A 16,918-nucleotide genomic window follows, 5' to 3' on the forward strand; every position below is an offset into this window, starting at 1 on the left:
ATTAAGACAAGATAATCCAGTGAATCCATTATGTCCAGATTTTGGCTGGACTTCAGACACAGCACAAGGGTGCTGCTACTCAAGATTTAGCATGCAGGCAGCTGCCAGAAAAGCATTGCCACTGAAAAAGAAAACTCGGAAGGCTAAAATTCCTTCCCTTCTCTTCACTGACACTGTGGACTAGTGGGTACAAAGCAGATATTAGCCCGCCAATTAAAACAGATGCAGTGAGAAACAACACAGAAGTCTTATCCTACTGCAAAAAGGCAATTCAAAACATATCTCTGTGTGTAAAGCATTCAACCCTATCTAATGCATTTTGCACATCCACTATAGAGCAAATGTAACATAACCTGGCGGGGGATTTAGTTTTGGAATGAACAGCACTGGGAATAAAGTACCTTACCAGCATCACTTTGATGCCAAGAATGGCAGGAAAAAAATGGAGAAAAGTGGAACACCGACTTCAATACCCAACTACCTTACTGAAGCCCCCATGGCATACAGGAGGAAGATAAAAGGAACATTTCTTAAGCTTTTAACTATCTCTGACCTGTACATCTCTCCCCATGTTCAGGTCCTGGTGGCTGCTGAAACCTCTGGGTGTCTGACCCTCCATTATAGCAGGCAGACAACAGCACGGGAGGGAATCCAAGTTAAATTAGACACTGATTCACACTAGCTTGCTTCACAACGCAAGCCCACTGAGCAGTCAACCTTGCATGGAAAATCCCAAGTTCACTCTCCTTTCCCGTGAAGTGTTTTCAAGGTAATTGCACAAAACGAGCCCCAAGAGACGGGCAGGTTCTTTGAGTGCCTCAAGATGTCAGTCGAGAAAAAAGAAAAAGGGAATTAAAAAAAATCACAAGACTTGACAGATACATCTTGAAAACCTTTCTTACCTTGGCACACTCCACTCTGGCACACTCTGCTTCCTGGCAAGTGACTTGCCCTTCATCACACACGCAGAAGTCACAGCGAGTACCGTTCCACATCTCACCGTGGTACCTGACAGTGCCGTCATACAAGCAGCTTCCCTTGGAAGACACGCACTCCTCACAGCACTTCCCAGGACGCTGCACCTTGTTCTCCCCCTACAAAACATCAGCGACCGTTGAGCAGGGCTGTCTGAACCCGTTGGCATGGGCACAGTGACACGTACAGCCTGGGTATCAGAGGTGAACGACTTTTAACTACCTTTTCACAGGTAATAGAGTCACAGGCCTCTCTCAGGCATCTGACTTCTCCTCTGTGACATGCACATGCAGTGCAGGTATTTTTTTTCCACTGCTCGCCATGCTGTTCAAAGAAAACGTGCATACAATTGTTAAACGCTCTTCGTAAATAATCAAATTCTTTTCAGAAATCTGTGCTGATTATGGAATACGATGGCTCCTTCTGCGTGTCTGTATCTGGTAACAAACTTTCCTTCAAAAATGTTTATCTTACATGATCAGCAAACAGGGAGAAGAGACATGAGGTCTAGATGACACTGCAGTGTGTATTTCTTGTTAATTGCAAGCCAGTGACATCGGTGAGGCCTTAAATACTATTATTAGCAAAACGCAAACATTAACAGAAAATCCCACATACATACTTCCATTAAATAAGGCATTAATTCCAGACGATACAATGAAAGCTATAAATACTTTGACCTTCACCAGTGCTTTCTGCTTTCCTCCTTCAAAAAAGTGTGAAAAGAAAATGCCTAATCTGCTTCTCCCTGCAAACTTCCTTCCTGCTTGCCAGCAAATTCTTATCTAGTCCTAATTTCTTTCAACTGCGTTGGCTTTCTAGGAAGAAAAAAAAGCACCGGTTGTACTAAGCTATCAGTGCTGGCAGAAAGTCAGATGTCACGGAGGAGGGGAAGAGAGATGTGCCAGAACTTGTGAACAGCTGCCTTTTGGTGTGGCTCGTCAAAGGTTACCTGGTACACTCTTCCTGACACTGAGCAGGGCTTTGGAACACATTCTGGGCAGCATTTTCCAGGAGACATAACCATAACTTCATCCTAAATAGAAAGCAGGAGAGACAAATAAAATAAGAGTGTGAACAGTTAACACGGGGCTCAGCATCACTGCCTGGAATTCCAGGCATTTAGTATCTGTGTGATAATGCACAGTCACTCAAGGCTTCATTTTGGCTCCAATATCTTGGGGCAGTCTCCACAGCATGAGATCATTGTAGAAAGCTAGAAAGATATTCCCTTAATCTCATTTTCTGGGCTTCCTTGGATGGCAATTGAGGTCCAAATGCATAGATAGGTGTAAGGATGCAGATAAAGCACAAACACATGAGATAGAGTACATAGATTCAGGTATACAGACATACAAAGGAAAAAAAAGTATATATAAAGCTATGTAGAGAAGCACACTAAAGCCTGAGTTGGAGGAGAGAAGACTGTTTTTTTTCCCCGGTACTGCCACATTTCGAGGCTTTGAATGTGTGATTTACACTTACCATCTCTCAGGTGTTTGCACTGTTTTAGTTAAATCCATACAGCATAACTGTCTGTACAGGTGTTAAATTATGCTTAAAACCAGATTATCCTAATTTAAAACTTTGTCATGACCGATTTAGATCACATTGGAATAGGTTGGTACTTCACATCAGTGTAACACTTCCTGCATGCCTCAACTCTGTCCATCCGAAATGTGTCTCTAATTCCCCTGCTACAATTTCACATACATCCAACGATTTGGAATGGAATTGTTCACCAGCACCTCCCTCCAGCCACATCAGGGTGATCGGAAGACTGTCTTGTGGGCTGAAAGCAGCGTAGGAATGCCAAGCGCTATTATCTCATCTGCTTTCTTAGTCCAATCACTAGCTTTCAAAGGCAGAGTGGAAGACTTTCTATAAAAGTTATCAATGATAGATTTCCCAGCAGAGTTAAAAGAACTCTTTCATGGATTTTGGTGGGATATTCAGGTGCACTCCTGCATGCAACACGCATTTTTGAAGTTCCTCCTCCTCAGCACCCAGGGAAGGGCACAGTTATCTGAAAGATGGAAGATGAGAGTTTAATACTTGGAGAATTTATGTGTTTTCTTTTGAGAGGTGGTGGAAAATGAAGACAGAGATAAAGGCACATGCAAGAAAATGTTGGGTATGATGGAGAGCAGAACAGGATCCTTGCACATCCGGCCCAGGTCCCTTCCATCTGGCACCTTGGTAGTAAATATCGGGAACACCATGAGAATCGGCTTCCTGTTGCATTAACTTGGATGCTCTCAGCCAATTGTTCTCAGATACATCACAGCAACACCACGGTCATTTCCCTTTCCACAAATTAAATCCTAATGATTAGCTGATTAAACATCAGTGCAATCAGTCAGCAGGTAACATCAGTCCATTTGGAGCGGGAAAGTAGGAATCTAAAGCAGGCACAAATTTGTTTTAATACACAATATTTAGTCAATGAATACTAATTGAGTATCTCAGGATAAAGCAGAACAGAATTAGCATGCACAGAAACAGGTGGGTTTTCCTACTATCAAACTAACAACAACAAAAAGGTGTTAATTGCACAAACATCTGGTCCAGTAACAGGAAGCTGGGTAAGCATCAGCAGGGAAAACAGTTTGGGACTACCGCTTTGGTTTTCCTCAGTGCTACAGGGAAGTGCGCTCAGCCAGCGCACACATTTCAAGGGAGCTTCTGGATTCATCATTGGAGCATGGTAATAGATTAAAAAATATTTGGGAAATGGCAGTTCCTAAAACAAAGTCAAGGTCAGAAAGCGGGATTTCTGGGGAGCCAGTTCCTGCATTTCCTTAGCATGGCATGCTGTTGTAAAGGAGTACACCAAAGTGCCCTAAGAAAACCGGTACAATGGGCCCAATGACAAGAAACCAAAGAGCATAGTCACACCCTTAAGTATTGCCAATATAATAAAGAGAATTCAAAAAACTTGAGTCGCTTGCACAGAGCGTGGGGTAGCGTATATAGTTTGCTGCCATTGCTAACCCCCGTGTTAACACCGTATATAATCTGATCACTGCACAAGTGCGGAGAACTCATCGTTTGTCCACAGCAAAGACCTTGGAGACAGAGATGTCCCAGGTCTCTCAACTGGGAGTAAAACCGTGAGTCACTATTTGAGCTTGCCTAACTTACCATACTCCTTTTGTTGATTTCTAAACACAAGCACATGTAAGGAATAGTGCTCGAGGCTTTTATTTCAGCTGAAGTTGTCTTGTATTTCTAAACTCTTTAAGTCAAAAAGGGAATTTAATTAGCGTTTGACTACTTTCAACTGTGTCCCTAGAGCTTTTATTAAAAAAAAAAAGAAGGAAAGACCTGCAAACCAAACTTTTCAGCTGCAAACCAAACACTGAAATTTGTGAAGAAAATCCTCCATTAAAAATCTTATTTTCATTCCTTCCCACACTGAAATAAAAACATTTCCTGACCAACCCTACATGTTTTTTTTAGTATAAAACAAAAAGCAGTTTCTTTATACAGTATTTGTGCTTAATTAGCCAGCAGAGGCATAAGACTAAAATGGTGGGGAAAGAAGATATTAGGGAAGAGACAGACAAGCATGTGTATACCGACAGGCTTAACCATCACTCCACATCATCTCCACACATCAAAACTCCCTTTTCCAAATCGCCCACTTGTCACACAGAAGATTTGCCTGCTGATTTGTACATCTGCACGAGAAATGGACCTTGCCAAGGGAAAGACGACAGCCTCATGTCCCCAGAAAGCCGATGGGTCCTGACCTGGCTGCACAGTAGAGGCTGGCAGGAAGCTGTGAAGCACTGAGCCGTGCCGTCCCTGCAGACGCATTTGGAGCACCGACCAAGGTGCCAGTCCTCACCATCCTGGAACAAGCGTCCATCAAAGGAACAAGGCTCTAAGAGATATGAAAACAATAGGTAATTTTCTTTTCCAGTGCCCTTTAATCCCTTTCCATCACCCATAATTACAACACAGATTTTGTGCATCTCAGAAGTAAAAATTCTGGTTTGCCAACGCAGGTAACGACAGTAATGATTCCACCAGTTTTCAAGGGCTTTAGACTTGTGAATTAAGAGCTCTGGATGTACTTGTCCCACTGGACTGCTATGAGAAAAGTTATCCAATAGCTCAGGCATTTTTGGAACTGGCAGTCCAAGTCTGCAGGTGCCAAAGGTACCCTCAGTACATAGGAAATATCTGCATCTTTTCTTCCAGATTTTAATCTCCAAAATAAGGAGATGAGGACAGAATAAGGACATATTGGGCACATCTGCTCACTGCTTAAAGCTCATCACTTCCTCTTGGCCTATGGGCGAAGCCATTAGAAATGTAAATATGGTAGCAGGACAGAAAGAGAATTAAGAGACACGCTTGACGCCAGTGCCTTCCCAACAGAACTGAACAAGAAAAGAAAAGCTTTCTAGATTTGCGACTAGAAGGAGATTTCCAGTGACCTACTGCTTGGATCAATGAATTCAGGCGGTGCCCGATTCACATGCAATACTTACCGCCACGGCCCACGCATTTGGGACAGCAGGATCCCTGAGTAGTGTATTGCAGCTCCCCTCGTCCACAAGCGAGGGCTGGGCAGGCTGTGGGGGTGCAGTTCACCTTCCCGTGGGCACAGGAGCAGCGGACACATCCAGAGCTGGCCCACTGTGTGCCGTGCTGCAGTGCACAACACAATCAAAGGCACAGAAAACACATGCGTGAATCCAGCTGCCAACGAGACCCGTAAACATACCCTCTCCCTTTTAGGCCCCCCTACACTAGTATTAACTTTACTCTTTTGCAGGCCCAGTCAATCTTTCCACATTGTAGCCCTTATTCCTGGGTGCACTGTTGGAACAAAAAGTAAGTTAACAGTGGTAAAGTAGCAAATCTGGATATCAGCCTAATTCTCCTTCCTGTTGAAGAGTGGCATCCAACAACAACCCACTGCAAAAGACCCCCTTCTCCACTACATTTTCTGCAGGGCAAACTCTAAATTTAGAGACATGTTTTCTTGGGAGAAATATTCGACACAGGCCCCAACACACACCTGACCACAAGGAGGCATGGAGAAGAAAAATTGGCCCCAAGAAGAAACACGTTAGTGCATTGCAACACTCTCCAACAAATAGAGAATGTCCATTTTTACAAACCATGCAATATTGAATGCAGGGAATAAAAAAGCCCTTGTTGGATCAAGGCTACCAATTTTCTTCGATGGAGCTACCGTGAGGGCCACTGCTACTAGCTAGATACTTGTAGAATGAAGGTCAAGTCAGAAAGCGTTGCAGTGGCTTACTGACAAAAGAGAAAACTTATTCCTTCAGGAAATCTGTGCCAACCATCAGGGTGAGACTTTGCACTGACAAAAAAATTGTCTAATGACCACCTCAGAGCGGAACTGAGGAGTGACGTGATTATAGGTACAAATATGCTGATAATCCCTGGAGGGATGCCTACTTATTCACCTGACTTGCATCCCAAAGAACAGGCTTACAGAGAGACAGAACACAAAAGCTGCAGCAAGAATACAACACAGCAAAATTCAGCCACAGCAGTAAGAAGAAATAAAACATGATATGAAATAATATAGTATCACCCACATCACAGGCACGAGAAATGTGAGAAGAGGAGGGATGTGCTACCCCTCCTATTCCAGTCTTTGCGTAGCTCCTAACAGATTCACGCTGGTCACACCTCACACTGAAACAGAGGGTTCCAACATCTGTCTCAGGTCTGTAAGTTCCAGGTATTCAACTGGATCTGGACATTTTAGCATATATTTCTTAAGATTTGAACCTGACTTGTCTCTTGTCAAACAGAAAGGTCTGTAAGAGACCAGACGTATGACTTGTGTTCAGTGTTAAGCCATTTTTCTATGTTTGCCTGTTCGACATGATTCATTAACTACTACCCACAAATCCTTATTTTTTTCTTCTCTATAGACACTTACTGTTTTGGCCTTTCAGTCCCCCCAGGTGAAACCACGTCCTGGGACCTGCTTCTTGAATAATTCAGGGTTACAAATACATAGCCCGGGTCATACAACAGCAATCAATCTCTACCTGTACAGATGGCTGCTGAGAGAAAAGCCTTTCAAGATAGCTAATATGTCAAGTTCCCTGTGCTTAGCTCTCCTCCTAACATTATTTTATTGTCGCAATCATCTACAGAAACTTTCTCCCCTTAAGGCAAGCAGGACACACAATTGCTCAGCGACACATTCCCTTTTTGCAAACCCTGCTGACCAAACTCCCGTTATATTACGTTATCTGATAGTGACAGAATATAAGCCCAACGAACTATCCTTCTCCCACATGTCAGCTCAGCAACCTTCACTGACGTGAACCAAGCAGAGCGCTAAATCTGGAAAGGATTGCCACTGCTGAGGAACATGACAGAGCACTCACACTGTGGATCTGTCCTTCGTGCTGGCAAAATCCTTCAGCTCGGGGCACACACTCAGGGCAGCACTTGTTGGGGGCTATTTGGAGCACTTCTCCCTGAAAAGATACAAGAATCCAATGAGCAGTTCACAGGAAACAGAGACTTTAACATGAAGGTAAAGACATGGGGCCTTGCTGGACCCAGTACTATCAGTTTAGAGAGGAAACATATTAAGTGAAATATATAAAATAATGCTGTTACAACAGATCCCTTTGTGGAGAGGTGGCACATCACTTTGCTGTGCTTGACATTTTACCACTGAAACCACAGTAGGAGAATTTACACCCTTAACAGCACAGTTAGGAAGTCCCCAGCTGAACCAGTATTCAAACCAGAACAAAGAATAGAAAGCACTTATTCAAGACAAAACCCAAGATTACTCACCGAAGGAACTCTGAGAAATGTGGTATAGATGTACATTTTTCAACAGAGGGTTTTTTCTACATGTACAGGATGGATCTCCGTCTAAAGTTTCACCACCCCAGACACCCATCTGGCAGGCAGAATAAATGTGCAGCCATTACCTGTACTTCTTTGGCTTAATAATCAACACTTTTGGTTTTTTAAATAACCCTACTTAAAAATTAACTGAAAACTACCGACCACTTCCAACCACAGCGTAGTCAGGTAACGCTACTACCACTCTGCAGTGCACGTTGCGGGGGCTTAGCAAGCTGACCACTCGCCGCGTCCTGTTTGGCAGCAGGGAAAAAGATGACGCTGATGGAAGCAACTCATCAGACGAAGGGCAAAACACATCAGTAGAGGCATGAGTCAGCACTGGGAAGGACCATGGACTCCCGTCATTGACCACGCCTCACTCTCCAACGCAATGCTTTCCTGTTCCTCCCCGCTGCAGGTGAAACACCCCAGGCCTGGCACAGCACCCCACAGACAGCACAGCATCAGCCGCTGGGAGATCTTATTTTGCAAGGGAATCTGTCACTGACGGTGACCGCACACGAGGGCCCCTGGCACCCCCTGAGGTGCCACAGATGTCAGTGTTTTCCTCCCACAGCCAATAATAAAAAAGGACCAAAGAGTTTTACTGACGTGACCATGGTAGCTGGAGAGGGAGAGAACAGAAAACCAAAAAAGGATATGAACCTCTCAGGTTCAGGGAGTGAAATGTCAAAAAATTTTATCCACGAGGCCACCTTCCTCAAAATATTGCCAAGGTGCTTCTCACGAGACATACTCCATCCTTTCCACTTTGAAAAGCTACAGCCAACGCCTAACGGATTCCTGCTCAGAGGGGAACCATTATTTGTTTTGTTATAATAAAACATGAAGACACTGCGATGCCAAAAATTTGTCTCCCCTTTCACCTCTTTATTTGTGTGATAAAAGCGACCAGAATCATTTGAAACGTCGTAAGTTTCCTTTCTCTGTTTTCTAAAAGAAACATTTTGATTTTTCAAACCGAAAATAGTTTCTCGCTTCAAGGTTTCTTCAATACCGTGTTTTTTAGGAGGTGGGAAACAAAATTAAATATTTCATTTAGCTTAAACCATTAAACCCTATTCAACTGTGATCCTGCTGGGGAGAAACTGTTCCTGGTCGTTGCTTTGCCTTGGTTCACACAACAGAAATGATGTTTGCTGATTTTTCACCTGCTCAAAGCATTCGGTACGCACGGCAGTAGGTTTTACATACAGATGTTTAGAACACCACCGGGTACGCTTTTTGCAAAGGCTGCCTGGTTTTGTTTATGCCTCGTCGCTGTAAACAAGATCAGCAATAGTAGCATAAATCTCATAATAAGCAGATCAGAAACAAACCACGGAGAGGGAGGGCCATTTCTGACCTTGTTCATGAGTGGTTTGTTTATGCTTGAAGGATTTTTTTTCTTCTGAGATCCTTGATGATCCCTTTCAACATTTAAATGGCCAGACCTTTATGGAACACTTCAACTCTTTGTCTTGAAGATTACCCTTGTCAAGGAGTCACACAGATTCATTTCACACTATAAATCTGTTTCCCTTTATGAGCTTTCAAGTTGCCACCTTTTCAGTTTTCCAATTTTTCAAAATGAACGACGAATTCTTATCTAGCCCACTCATTGTTAGGTTTGCCACGACAGCACTCTTTTTTTACTTCTCTCCTCTTTACCACAAAATTCCCAATATTTCAGTCTTGCTTTCATCAATACACAATGATAACAATGGGGAAAACCAGTAACAATCAAAATTATTTCCTCGTTAATGCTGTCATATTGGGAAATATTTTAACCTGCTTCATAAAACCATGTAATTATATTGGCAGTGCCTCTTTAAAACACTAATTTTCATTGTCAGCCATGCGTACTACCCCAGTAATCCAGATGCTAATGCAAGACCAATTCCATGGCCAATTAGCTGTAACCATTAATGAAGGCTCAGACAGAGAAAGATAAACAGGAAACAATGAAAGCTCAACAGCCATCACAAGGCAGAAGAAACTGAAAGACAGACAATCTCAGCTCTGTTGTTGTTCATCAGAGTGGAAAGCGTCCATCTGCATGTTTGAGGGAGACCCAGCTCCTCGTTCAAATGAAGGGTGACGGAAAGCTGGGGTCATGCTGGGAGGTCCAAACCCAGTTCAGGGGTGCCCTTCGGGGACCAGACCACCCTTGGAGCACAGGCAGCCTGCAAGCTGTTCCAACACCAAGCCTCTGGCTGTAGCGTGGCGAAGGAGACAAAGGCCTCACGCGCCTGGTTTTGCCCGTGTGTTTCTTGCACAGGCTTGCATCAATGAGAACTGAAAGGGCACAGAGACTGTGCGTGACCCTGGGCACTCACGCACGCTGGGAGGCGAAACGGGCTGTCTCTGCTCCCGCTCGCTACCCTCAAATCCTGCTGGCAATCAGACCACTGGGTTCAAAGGGAGCTGCAGGGAGGCAGCTGAGCCCAGAAGGCTGAGACTGCAGCTGTCACAGCGGTGGATGAAGATAAGCAACCAGCTCACCTCTGCCAGTTCCTCCAGGGAATCACCTCGTGGTCCCTCTTAATACAAGAGGAGCTTTGCTTCCACAGGGGCTGTAGGAACCCCAACTGCTCCCACTATTCCTTTACATGCGGTGGACCCAAACAGGCATTTTGCATATATAATTACTGTAGGGGTTTAAAGCAGGGGAAGGGTGGGAACTCCAAAGCAACCTGAAATTTCCTCCCACCACGCAGAACAGGTCAGCTGGCATTTGGACAGTCGCAGCCCCTTACCTTCTGAAAGTCACACTGAGGGTGTTTGCAGACGGTAGCTTCACAGGTGACAACATTGCTACGGCAACGGCAGTCTTGGCAAGAATCTTGCTTCCAAATTGTGTTATTCTGCAAACAAAAGTAACTTTTAAATTAGACCATACAGCACAAAGCGCGTGCTATTTTACACGACTCCAAGTGACTCAAACGGCTCAACATGGACAGACTGGAAGAGTAAAGTCTGCAACAAACCACCCCACCCTCCCACACACTTATCAGGCATAACTTTGGTAGTATTCGTTCAATAACTTGAAACACACTTGAAAGCCAAGGGTGTGCACAGCAAATAATCAACTCCAGTGGCAATATAATCGATAGGAAACAACCTCAAGGTGATTTGAGCATCTGTGGGAAACTTCTCTACAATCAAGTTCAGACTGTCCAAACTGCAGCTACTACTACGATCGCAGCTTGTGCTGAGGCAGCTGAGCTAGCTCTGAAGCTAAGCCAGCTCCCAGACAGGCTGCTGCGGCTCCATACAGCAGCCCATGAGCTGATGGGGAATGCAGGTAAATAGCGACATGCTTGTACCCAAATGAGCTGTTGAATATAACGTTCAAAAGTCTGCAAGATCACAGAAATAAAAAGTTCTCAGGTCAAAACCATGATGTAAACTGTGCTTATTACGTTAGGCTGTAAGATGAAAGGAAACATCTGAAGAGGCTAAGATGCGATTAAACTGATTTAGTCAAAAAAGCTGAATGCACGGCCAGGTATGAACAGGTGCTTCCTGGTCACGTTTATTCCAAAACATCATGAAGGGGACTCTGACCAAGCAGACGGATTTGGAAAGAGCTGTCATTACCACTCGATCAGTGCACCCAACTGGAACACCCACAGCTAATTCGCAAGGGTTTTCACCACCCCTGCTTGACCTCTTTCCATTCCCTCCGCACTGAGGTCAGGATCCCACGCCGCCACCGTGCTTTCATAAGACAGTTCAGGCCCTCAGCCAGTTCCTTGGACACTTGCCAGGCTTCTTCTCTCCCGCCAGTTTCTCCAAAGTCTGAGCAGCCACTTGGGATTCATTACTTTCAGTAGGTTGCTTAGAAAACAAAAGCCTTCCTTCTCTTTACTCCTGAACACTGACTTCCAGGCATCCTGACATCAAACAGCATCAGCAGCATCCCAGAGAAACAGTCAAGTCTGCCTGTCACACTTCTTCCTCTGCCTACCACACCCTTTCCTATGAAAATGTCTTGCCTGCGCTCAGCTCCTCTGCAGTGTGCCTTCACCCATGCCAAGCGTCCTTCCTCTGGGAGTTTAAAAAAAGCAACCAATAACCTATGTACTGAGGTAATCTGAAGGACACGATTGCTACATTCTTATTTATTGTTTCTAAAAGCCTTCAGTTAAATTCACCAAAAGAAAATGGAAAGAGGAAGATCAGTTTCTCACCCAAAAAACTCTTTTCCATTAGACAACCACTGTGTGTACGCTAAATTTATGCCATACAGGAAATTTTCCTGTATGTGTAGTACTGACAGCTGCTACCCCAGCCATTAAGTCTCATTTTTAACTGATCTGAAAGAAGAGCAGACTTTGCTACTCATTTACATGAGATAGTGATTTACTCCAATAAGCCAATTTAACCACAGTGTAAGGGCTGGAAAAAGGATCTCGGGAACTACATGCCTGTCAGTTGGACCTCGGTGCTGGGAAAGGGTATGGAGCAGCTCATCTTGAGTGCTGTCACACAGCACATACAGGACAACCAGGACATCAGGCCTAACCAGCACAGATTTATGAAAGGCAGGTCCTGCTTAAGTACACCTGATCTTGTATGACAAGGTGACCCATTTAGTGGATGAGAAAAAGGTTGCGGGTGTTATCTACCCAGACTTCAATAAAGCCTTCGACACCGTTTCTCATAGCATCCTCCTGGAGAAAATGCTCATGGCTTAGACAGCTGTACTCTTTGCTGGGTAAAAACCTGGCTGGATGGCCAAGCCTAGAGAGTTGTCGTGAATGGAGCTAAATCCAGTTGGCGGCCGGTCACAAGCAGGGCTCCCCTGGGCTTGGTATTTGGGGCAGCCTTGTTTAATATCTTCATCAATGATCTGGACGAGGGAATCGAGTGCACTCTCAGTAAATTTGCAACACCACCGAATTGGGCAGGAGTGTCAATCTGTTTCAGGGTAGGAGGGCCCTGCAGAGGGACCCAGACAGGTGGGATTGATGGGTCGAGGTCAACAAGGCTCAGTGTTGGATCCTACTCTTGGGTCACACCAACCCCAGGCAGCGCCCCAGGCCTGGGGCAGAGGGGCTGGGAAGTGCCCGGCGGAGAAGGCCCTGGGGGTGCGGGCTGACAGCCGGCTGGGCATGAGCCAGCAGTGCCTGGGTGGCCAAGGAGGCCACCAGCCCCCGGGCTTGTGTCAGCACTGGTGTGGCCAGCAGGAGCCGGGCAGGGATGGGGCCCCTGTGCTCGGCCCTGGTGAGGCCCCACCTCGAATGCTGGGCTCAGGTTTGGGCCCCTCGGGACAAGAAGGGCCTGGAGGGGCTGGAGCGTGTCCAGAGAAGGGCAGCGGGGCTGGGGCAGGGTGTGGAGCACAAGTGTGCTGGGGGGCGGCTGAGGGGGCTGGGGGGGTTTAGCCTGGAGAAGAGGAGGCTGAGGGGAGCCCTTCTCGCTCACAGCAACTACCTGAAAGGAGGCTGCAGTGGGGTGGGTGCTGGTCTCTTCTCCCACGTAGCAACCGATAGGACGAGAGGAAACAGCCTCAAGCTGCATCAGGGGAGGTTTAGCTTGGATATTAGAAAAAAAAGTCTTCATAGAAAGAGTGGTCAGGCCCTGGCACAGGCTGCCCAGAGAGGTGGGGGAGTCACCATCCCTGGGGGTGTTCAAAAACATGTAGGTGTGGTGCTTAGGGACATGGTTTAGTGGTGGACTTGGCAGTGCTGGGTTAACGGTTGGACTTGATGATCTGAAGGTCTTCTCCAACCTGAACAATTCCATGATTCGACAGACTGCCCCCTGAGAGCAAAAACAATCTTGAAAAATCCGCCCACTTCCTCAGGCACTTACACAGAAGCCGCCAGGCGCTGCGCTCCTCTGAAAACTTCAGGTGATGTACTGCAAGCCAGCCTGTGCAAGCCCCGGGGAGAGGCAATTCATAGGTGTCTGACAAGGTTTCACAAGACCTGCGTGACAGAGAGCGCGCACTGGTAGAGGTTCTCTCTTCTTTGACCCATCTAGCATCCAGAGCCGACTGTTAGGTAAAAAAGGGCAGTTGCCTCCCCTCTGAAACTGTGCTCTTTATCAAAACAAACGGCTTACTCTACGACGCTGGATCAAGAGTGCAAACCTGCAAACGTGGGATAACCAGAAAAACTGCTAACAAATCCTTGCATCTCTTCACTGTTTTACAAAAGCATTTCAATCGTATCAAACTCTGCACTTCTCTCACGGCCAAGTCCAAGCACAGGCAACAAACTCCCCGGCAGCATCAGAAATTTAGGGAGATTCTCTGTTAATGTAACGACGGTGGCAACACTACCCTTAGTTAACAGCAAAAGATGGCAGTAAGCATACAGCCCCGTGGTGCAGGATATCGGCAAGACAAAGAGAGATGGTAACTTCTGCTCTGGTAATACAGCTGGTTCTCCTCTCGCATACGCACAGCTGCGGCTGTAGAACAGAGACCTTGACTTCATCTCTGCCAGCAGATTTATGATACAGTTACAGAACAAATTCAGGTTAAGTTACGTGTGTGCCAAGCTTTAAGCTAACACCACCCCCGCCAAGGTAACTCCTCCTGCTCTCTTCAACAAAGCTTTGTCATAGTCAGATCCACCTAAAGTCTCCTAAAACCATGATAATACTCAGAACTCCTAACATCTTCCGACTGGCAAAAAGTGATGTTTAATCTGTTTGACAAAACCATTTGATACATCTATTGATTTATTCCTTCGCTTGTTTGTTTCCAGCTGGAAGGAGAATCCCAGAACAGTGAGTGGCAAAGGAGGAAATCTGTGCGAGAACAACGTCAATGCTGAAAAGCAGCCTGCATTTTAAAACTGGCAGCAGCCTCACTGCAGGGTGAGGCTGCTGTCTCAGAAGCCAGCTGTGGGGTAAGCACTGGGCACAGGGAGCAGAAAGGGGGAGAGCAGATTTAGTGCCTCATCACTTGACTCTCCTAAACCTTTGCCCTGTGGCACCTCTCCTTTATTAAAAAAAAAAAAAAAAGAAAAAAAGAAGAAATATTTCCATGGTAGAATAACAGCCAAAGGACATAGCAAGAGGTCAGCACAGAGCCATCCTTACTCACATTCTGAGACTTAAATGCTTATGTTTCTGATAAGAAAACTCTCTCTTTGGCCTTCTCCCTCCCCTGTTTTCCATTACAGTCTAAGCAGGCTGGCTCCTACCTGCGGGGCTTAAATCAGCTTTTTCTAAAGCCACCCGGCAGACGCATGGAAGCAGCTGCATGCATCAGTGATTTCCATTTGCCAGGTATCAGATCAAAACCGGCACATCTCTGCAGAGGTTTTAAGATTTCAGAATCTAGTTAATAGTCAGGAAACTAATACCTGAGTTTTTACATGTCTTTACACAGTCGATGGGCCTCACAGTGTTCAGCTCTTTTGACAGTTCAACGTTTAGCTTAGGATTCCTGGCTATGGAGCAACAGACCTAAACGCAAATTTGAAAAGTCTGATGAAAATTAAGTTTACCAGTTTCTCTATGACGAAGTGGGGGGTTTATTCTCTGTAGTGCTACCAAATGTCTGAATGTTACAGTCACAGTAAATTGAGCAAAATGCAAAATTTGAAGAGCAAGGCCGCTTAGTTCTTTTGAGACAGGAGTGAAAAGCAGCACATGTACCTCATACACATGGTGGAAATACATAAAAGAGCAGGGAGGTTACTGCAACAATTACTTTTGGTGGGATTCCTGGGTGCTGACTATTATAGGATCACATTTCAAACCAATTTTAATGTGTTCCCTGTTTACGTGGAAGCGTGTAGCTAACAGCTGCTAATACAGAAAAGCATTAAGAGATTTATTGGTGCGTACGTAGAGCTCTTACGACCTGGAGAACGCAGACTGCTAGTATTTTCATTATTCTTTTTGGCTTTTGCATTTCAAACATGACTATCGCCGAGGCAACCAAACATGGGCCAACAGCTTGGGCATGTTCTTCCCAGTTTTGCCCTTCGATAACTTTCATACCTTGGTCTGCCCAAGCTAGGGTAATATGCTCAGAAGTGACACAGAAGCCCCAGTATTATAGGAAAGGCTTCTAAGTCACTCTGCTAATAGGAATTGATATACTAACCACCCAGCTGCAAAATGAGGATCCCACCTACCTGTCCCGCACTCTGTAAGGCTTTGTTACTGTTCATGAGCACTTACAAAGACACTTTAAAGCTCACAGGTATTATCGTTTAAAACACAAAGCGAGACTTATCAGTAGACACTTGAAGAGCTGCTGTAAATCCACCTTACATCTTCTCCAAAGCACTGTAACGCAGCGGACAAATTATCTGCTGCAATTTAAGTGCTGAATTCTTATCCTGTTAAGAGTGTACTTTTATCAACGACAATTTAAGGGGGTTTTCCATAAAAGTACTAATATAATTAACAGTATAAATAATGAAATACTGTGCACAGAGCACTTTGAAGATGGAAAGCACTCCTTAATTGCCAAGTGGTGCCATTATAATTTATTAATTCTTTGGATTTCCCTACATCAAAAGAAGAAATTATACCTAATTCAACTGAATTTTAAAACACCACGCTGCAAGGAGACATACCTACATGACTTGGTTGGTTTGAGGAACAGGGGCCAAAAAAGCAAGATATGCTCACAAACCTTTAGAGGTTGCAGGCACCCAGACACAAGGCGAAATAAAACAAAACCCAAGACAGAGGAGCACAGTGCGAGCACGTACTGGCTTGGAGAATACTGCAGAGGATTTAGAAAAAGGCAGGAGAGAGCGCAGAAGAGCTTCGCATTACGAAAAGGCTAAGAGGAGGAGGCAAGAAAGCAACCAGCGATAAAATCAAAGGATGGTTGAAGCAAAGAATAAGCTAAAGAGACAAAGAGCAGACATAGCGCGGAGTGGGCGCCCAGAGCAGCTGTGAGCACTCATGGTTTCCTTCTGCCGCACCATCATATTAACCCAAGCACAGAAAGACCTAAATCTCTTTGACTGTGGCTTTTTCAACTGGCTATCATAACTTCATACGGCTGCACCTGTTCTTCCCCTACCTCAGCAAAAAAAAAAAGCCCAACGAATCAAAAATAATGGGAGTCTGCTATTAATATGTA

General features: G+C 45.1%; 1 protein-coding gene across 2 annotated transcripts in view; it reads right to left on the minus strand.

Annotated features, from left to right (window-relative positions):
- FRAS1 (Fraser extracellular matrix complex subunit 1) overlaps window positions 1-16,918 on the minus strand; it is a 173,103-nt gene that overhangs the window by 100,578 nt on the left and 55,607 nt on the right. For both annotated transcript variants that reach the window (XM_064450662.1, XM_064450661.1), the window contains exons 3-9: window positions 10,608-10,715; window positions 7,371-7,463; window positions 5,478-5,637; window positions 4,731-4,864; window positions 1,928-2,011; window positions 1,198-1,299; window positions 903-1,094 (exon numbers count right to left, since the gene is read on the minus strand). In XM_064450662.1, coding sequence (XP_064306732.1) covers window positions 903-1,094; window positions 1,198-1,299; window positions 1,928-2,011; window positions 4,731-4,864; window positions 5,478-5,637; window positions 7,371-7,463; window positions 10,608-10,715 — 873 coding nt within the window. The remainder of the gene's footprint in view (window positions 1-902; window positions 1,095-1,197; window positions 1,300-1,927; window positions 2,012-4,730; window positions 4,865-5,477; window positions 5,638-7,370; window positions 7,464-10,607; window positions 10,716-16,918) is intronic.

Source organism: Phalacrocorax carbo, chromosome 4, assembly GCF_963921805.1.
Source record: "Phalacrocorax carbo chromosome 4, bPhaCar2.1, whole genome shotgun sequence".
Lineage (NCBI taxonomy): Eukaryota > Metazoa > Chordata > Aves > Suliformes > Phalacrocoracidae > Phalacrocorax > Phalacrocorax carbo.